The 7,312-nt window shown below is 36.1% G+C and overlaps 1 protein-coding gene across 2 annotated transcripts in view; it reads left to right on the plus strand.

Moving 5' to 3' along the window:
* The window catches only part of LOC101988440 (prostaglandin-E(2) 9-reductase-like), a 24,249-nt gene extending 17,714 nt beyond the window's left edge, over positions 1–6,535 (plus strand). For both annotated transcript variants that reach the window (XM_013349058.2, XM_005354916.3), the window contains exons 6-9: positions 1,508–1,617; positions 2,134–2,299; positions 4,891–4,973; positions 5,939–6,535. In XM_013349058.2, the coding sequence (XP_013204512.1) occupies positions 1,508–1,617; positions 2,134–2,299; positions 4,891–4,973; positions 5,939–5,981 (402 nt within the window). In that variant the 3' untranslated portion in view covers positions 5,982–6,535. The remainder of the gene's footprint in view (positions 1–1,507; positions 1,618–2,133; positions 2,300–4,890; positions 4,974–5,938) is intronic.
* The last annotated feature ends 777 nt before the right edge of the window (positions 6,536–7,312 follow it).

Raw genomic sequence — 7,312 nt, forward strand, 5'->3', positions numbered from 1 at the left:
AAGGCCAGCTGGCCTGGGTCTGAAAAAGCATGGGATAAAACCGGACTTGCTGAACATAGTGGACAATGAGGACTACTGAGAACTCAAGAACAATGGCAATGGGTTTTTTATCCTACTGCATGTACTGGCTTTGTGGGAGCCTAGGCAGTTTGGATGTTCACCTTACTAGAACTGGATGGAAGTGGGTGGTCCTTGGACTTCCCACAGGGCAGGGAACCCTGATTGCTCTTTGGGCTGACAAAGGAGGGGGACTTGATTGGGGGAGGGGATGGGAAATGGGAGGCGGTGGTGGGGAGGAGGCAGAAATCTTTAATAAATAAATAAATAAATCTCTATAAAATATAATTTTGATTAAGAAGTGAAAGTGAACCACAGCTATCCCTAAGTAATGGGGTAAGCCTTATTTTTCCTTAGTTATCAATGACCTGAAGGAATTTCTACTTTGATAGCAGCACATTAGAGACAGATATCTGTGTTGTCTGTCTGTGTGTATGTATTTGTTACTATGTAATTATTATATATGTTTACACATACATTCCTGAACACATAAAGTACATCTTACTGATTTTGTGTAATGTTATTTGTATGCATGTATTCAAAGATGACCATGTGACATTGTATAAACAATTTGTACAATCTTCCCTTGGAGGGGTGTGTGTGTGTGTGTGTGTGTGTGTGTGTGTGTGTGTGTGTGTGTGCTTGTTTTTTGGGATAGAGTTTCTTTGTGTAGTCCTGGCTGTCCTGGAACTCACTCTGTAGAGCAGATTGGCCTCAAACTCACAGAGATCTACCTGCTTCTGCCTACCAAATTTTGGGGTTATCAGGCATGCACCAGCACCGTTCGGCACTCTGGGGATTTTTAAAACACAATTAAATTCTTTTTTGTGTGTATGTATATGAATATTGTCTGTCTGTCTCTGTCTCTGTATCTCTCTGTGTGTGTCCATGTGTATGTCTGTGTGTGGCTGTGTGTGTAGGCAGGCATGAATGCAATGGTGTCTGTGGAGGTCAGAGGACAACCGTGTGGAGTTGGCTTTTTCCTTCCAGCTTTATGTGGGTTCTGTAATAGAACTTAGGTCACCAGGCATGCATGGCAAGCTCTTTCATCCCCTTGCCAACCCCTGATTGCTTTGACGCCCCAATATACCCAAATGTCACCAGCAGAATCCCTAAAAATTTACTCTTTTGTCCTTCATACCTGCCCTCATGTGTTTTCAGCCAAATTCTTGCTTTATGGTGTAATTCAAATCCAAGGCTTGATGAGCTTTTTCTCTGTGCCCTATCTGTACTTCATATTTTCTCATTGTATCTGCATTCAGTGGTCCAGTCAGTTCACCTCAGGGATGTTTTTAGTTTTTAAAAGAGGATCATTACTTGAAGTTGAGATTTTCTACTCATATTTTACATATTGTAGACTTTTCCACTTCTTTTACTTATAAGCATTTCTTTTTCATGGATATTTGAGGTTTTCTATAATCTGAAATCTTTCTGTCTTGTTCATCTACAGGTAGAATGCCATCCATATCTCAACCAGAGCAAGCTCTTGGACTACTGCAAGTCAAAAGACATTGTTCTGGTTGCCTATGGTGCTCTAGGAACCCAACGATATAAGAACTGGTAATGAGAACTGTAACTAAATCATACCTAAAAAGCACATATAAAATAGTTTCAGTCTTGAAATCCCAAGTTTTCTGGAATTAACTCAACAGGATGGGGAGGACAATCTACAGTTGATGAAGAAAGCCTTGTTAACCAATAATCTTTAAGATGCGGAACCTAGTTTAGCCATGGCTGTCTGATACCCAGAGATAACCTAAACACCACCAACGTGCACTCTCTGTGTAGCTTCCCCCATGGTCCAGGAAAGCCTGGATCGTCCATTCTTGTGGCATATAAGCTTTCCCCTTATAATAAATAAAATATATTTGTCTATCTTTAAGGTAGCCTGGTTATTTCCATATCTAGGTAACATCAACATACAATTCTGAAAACGTTCCAGATGATGCTAGTATTACTGATTTTGGAGTCATATTTTAATAGTCCTAGGTCCAGAGTGAGCAAATACATGTGTTTTGTAAGACTCCTAACACGTCAAATCTTAACCTCAAGTAGTTAACATTCCTTTCTTTTCAGGGTAGATGAGAATGCGCCATATCTTTTGGAAGATCCAATTCTTGGTGCTATGGCTGAGAAGCACAAAAAAACTCCAGCCCTAATTTCCCTCCGTTATCTACTGCAGCGTGGGATTGTGGTTCTTGCCAAGAGTTTCAATGAGAAGCGGATCAAAGAGAATATGAAGGTGAAGAAAAGACTATGGGCATCGGGGCTCCTGTGTAGTGTTTCTCCCTTGAAGGCTTGTTTGCAAGCTTCCAGTATCCTGGTGTCAGGCAACTGTGCCTGGCATTCCGTAGGCATATGTGTTTCAAGTGTATGCATGAGCATTTTCTTCTCTATAATAGCACTCTGGGTTCATGGCTGTAGAGGATTAAAACTGACTTTGTTTCCTCTTTAAGGTAACAATGTGCTCTGTAGTGTTGTATACACGCACACCTTTCATTCATTCTCTGGAGTGAAGTTATCAGACTGTGTGATTTTCAACCTTCATTAAAAATTTACTTTATATGTCCTTTGATGCTCATAAAGAATAGTCTTCATATATTGATTCACTCTGTGAGTTGTCTTTATTTTCATGTAGGAAAGTACTGTTACCTGTAGTAGTTGTTTAGTAAACCAGTTGCAAGGTACAAGTTTACAACAAAGAAATTAATGCTATTGTTCTTTCTTGTCGTGTCTTTTTTCAGGCAGTCTCTCTGCAATCTAGGCTAACCTCAGACTCACTGTCCTCTGCTGTTAGCCTAGGATTACAAGAGCTCCATATTCAGCTAGGACCGGATACTCGAAAACTCCTTTCATTTCTAAGCTTAACACTGACACATTATCAATGTTTTCACGCTCTGTGGGTCATTATAAGTTACAGGCCCGGCAAACCTCAAGGGATGGGAGAGAGACTTGATCCCATACCGGAAAAAAAACTTGCAAGTTCATATTACAAAAGTGTGTGTCTTCAGAAACTAGAAGAGTCGGGGGAAGGGGCACTTTACAGTCCGTTCACCACATTTATGTATTCTCAATGTTTGCTTTTCAGATTCAGAATTGTTTGTTGAAGTATCTTCCTCATAGTTCATGCACGTTTTCATTAGTTTTATGATATATATTTATATGCTAGAATCTCTCTCTTACTGTGCTCACACCATTCATGACTTTACTTTGTGGTCAATGAATATTATTCTTTCCTATATGTGTAGCAAAATGAATTTTTTTACATTCTACACAAGTGATAATTTTTTTCCCAACTGGTCTTTATTTCAAAGTAAGTTTTTGAGTGCTATGTAAAATAGGGAAGGATGTAAAAAATATGTACTTTTTTTAAAATGGCACTTACACTTCTAGCCATAAAATTGACCCACTTTCTTTTAACTGTTGTGTTTGCTTTTCTCTTTTCTCATTGTATTAGAAAGTTGGTGTTTGATTTATTACTTCCAATTTTAGTCTTAGAGATTGAATCTAGAGCCCACACATGTTAGGCAATTTCTATCACACTGAGCTGTGCCACCATGCTTGTTTTATTATGATTTTTATGCTTTTTACTTAAACGTGTTTACGCTTATTGACTACATCTGGTCAGATAAAACTCGACATCACATTTTCCCAATGCTGCCTCATGCATTGAAACATGATCTATTTTTTTACATTGCAAGCTTTAAAATATGATTTAGGCATACATTTCTGAATTTTAGATCTTATTTAATATTATTTAGTAAATTTTTACTCTGCTCATTAAAGCATTTGTAAATATTCTGTCAGTTTGAACTTAATAATTTAGCTCAATTTTGATAATGTTCATTTTGCTTTGATAATGCTCCAATTTATAGAAGTTAGTTAAAAATAATAAATCAATACCTATTACTTAGATTCATCAACTAATACATTATGGATACTTTTGTTTCTGTTTATTTCTTCCTCTATTTATAAAGAATGCATATTGAAGGGACCTCTCCTGTTGATGGTTTAGTAATAACTGAAAATAATTTTGATGCTTTAAGTGTTGCAAGTTTCAATAGTGACATCCTTTTTGAGCCTGCTTTTGGATCCCTTAAACAAATTATCATCTGTATTTGGGAAATTTATGATTATATAAGAAAGGTTCATTTGTTTACATTCTAATCCTTCATTGATTGAATGTACAAAGCCTACTCTATCCATGCTAATTGTTACTAACTCATGTGTTTTAAAGTGATCATGCTAGGTGTTGGTGGCACATTCTTGTAATCGCAGCACTCAGGAAGCAGAGGCAGGCAGATCTCTGTGAGTTCAAAGTGAGGCCAGCCTGGTCTACAGAGTGAATTCAAGGGCAGGGTCCAAAGCTACAGAGAAAGCCTATCTCAAATAAATAAATAAATAAATAAATAAATAAATAAATAAATAAATAAATAAATAAAAAAATTAAAAAATAAAAAATTTAATAAAACATGATCATTAGGTTCCTCCAGGTCTTGCATGCGATTGGTCCTGTAATCTTTTCATTTGTCAATTTGGTTTCTTTTCCAGGCTCTTTTGAGATCTGATATTGCCTGTAGTAAAGTGAAATTTAAATATATTGTACATAGTAATATCCTTGCATTCATCTTTCATTTGGTATTCATTAATAGTTTTATTTGATCTTAGCAAAAGGCTGAGATTCATTTGCTTAATAACTTGTATTCTTTTTGTTGCTGTTCTCTTAAAAGTCCTTTGGAAGCTCTTATCCCCACAACTTTTAGTCTGATTAGCTTGTGTTTTTCAGATTGTCAAAGATATGGTCATTCTAAAATCCGTCTACTTATGCGACAGGTTTTTGAGTTCCAGTTGCCGGAAGAGGACATGGCAGTTATCGATAGCATGAACAAAAATTACCGATATTCTACTGCTAAATTGTAAGTACTGGAAAAAGCATTGCTCAATTTGTTTTATGATGTTGAATTTAATGTGGTATTTTAGAGTAGTCTTAATACTGGGTAATGGGGTTAGTATGAGACAGGAGTTTTGGGGATTCTGGTCCCAAATTCTTCACAGAGATCTGTGTGGTTCATTAACAGGGTGCATGTAATCAGGGTTAGCTTGTATTGCTACATATGGGCTTCTGTACTTAGTATTCCACAGTCGGAAGGTCAGCCAATATTGCTGACTTTATATCAACATATAAGCCACTATATTTGACAACTATAGTGGATATACATTGTGGATTTTATTGTAGCTTATTTAGAAGGAACCAAAAATATCAAATTAGTTATTGTAAATAAATTATTTTTATCATTTTATATTTTGTCTTGTTTTTCAAGTGTAGAGACCTACAAAGTATGTAATGAGTTTCTTGGACATGGAAGTATATCTCATAATTTTGTCATTTTCATTTCTAATTAACTATAGTGTGTTATATATGATAGTTAGTGAGTTAAAGCTTATTGAATTATGAATTTTGGATTACCAGCAATAAACTTTATATACATACTTAGATGTACATTTATACATATATGTGTATATATACACATACATATATATTTAGATAAATATTTATAAAAATGTTGTACACAAATCATTATCAGATTCTGTTTGCATTGAAATCTGGAATGAGGATGAGATATTGCTTTGGTAAACTGATGATGTAGGTGATGGAAAAAATATGTTTGTACATTTGAATATCAAAGTTCTTTTACCTTTCTGGAAGGAGAACTAGAGTGAAATAATTTAGTTTTGATCAACAAACAATCGCTATGCAGGCTTTTTGTGACAGTAAGATTGTAGCAAATGAATATAAACCCTTTATTGTGATAGCAGTCAGAAGGAGAGTCATTCTCTCTACAGTCTAAACTTGTTCTATACGTTTTCTTTCTCATTACAGTATATCTGCCCACCCTGATTATCCATATTCAGATGAATATTAATATATAAGCCTTTGTTGTGACATCACCTTGATGGTAGCAATGTGGGAGGTGCCATTGATGCTGGCTGGACATCACCTCTGGTCAATGTTGTGTGTCAGCCTATAATCAACCAGATCAAGAGAGATGCGTACAGTGTTTTTGTGATACTCTAAACGATGATATTTGTCTCTATGAGGTGCAAGTAAAGCACCACTATTGTCTTTCATTTGCGTAATTTGACTCATCTGAGCTCAAGGAAACTATAATTTGAATGTTGACGGAGAATGCTGTAGACAACCAGCTTTGAAGGATTAGCAATTGGGTGGATGGAATGAAGCTGATGAGAACTGGACAACCCTATCTGAGATATATGGGTAATTGATGGGTTTATCATATAGATAAAGAAAACTTTCCTCCCAAGAGCCAGAGTTGAGGGCTAAACCTAATGTCTTTCTTCAAATAAAGGGTATAGTACTGGCCCCACTGAGTACTGATTGAGAGACTGAAAATCAAATTAACTGACAACTGAAATACTTGTTCTGTGTTCAACCTTCTTAGTTTTAAAAATAAACTTGGATTTGATACACATCATCTTTGCAAATACTTTATTTTTTGTGTGTTTATGAAGTATGTGATTGTAGGGACATGTGTTGGGGACCAGCCCTAACAAAAACACCTCTTTCCAGGGTAGCAGCATGGGGATTTAGAAATATGAATAAATAATATGAAGACACATGAAAATTAATAAAACAGAAACCATAGAATAGTACCAGAGAGGTATTCCAGTGAATACTGAAATTGTCCATGTTTAATTTTCCATATACTTTTATACCCCCAATCTAAAAGGGAGATGAAGGCAACAAAAGATGTCTTTAACATGATACAATGGACAGCTTGAGCAGTTAATTGCTTTAACATTTTGATGTCAAGTCATTAGCATTCTGTGGTTTAGGCAGTAAAGTTACCCTAAACCAAGTATCTTGAAGGCACCACTCTGCAGGTAACCTCATATTACAAAAGAAGTATCTGAAGTATGCTTGCATATCCTGACCATCTGTCAGGATGGAAGGGATCTACTTGTATGAACCATTTTAATGTCAAAAGAACCAAGTAAACACATCCTGAATCGGGATGTGTAGCTACCCTTATCAACCATTTTGAGCAACCTCCAAACTCTTTGACAGTTAGACAAGGTGGCAATAGGCTCACATTTGTGAGCCTCCATGATTCCTTCCTTTTTATTAATTTTAATAAAGACTGTGATATTTCAAAAGATAGATGATTGTGTCTGCCTTAGGTGAACACTTTCCCATTCCCAGACTTACTTGTCTTTGGTATATGCATTTTAATCA

The sequence above is a fragment of the Microtus ochrogaster genome, chromosome 16, assembly GCF_000317375.1.
Source record: "Microtus ochrogaster isolate Prairie Vole_2 chromosome 16, MicOch1.0, whole genome shotgun sequence".
Classification (NCBI taxonomy): domain Eukaryota; kingdom Metazoa; phylum Chordata; class Mammalia; order Rodentia; family Cricetidae; genus Microtus; species Microtus ochrogaster.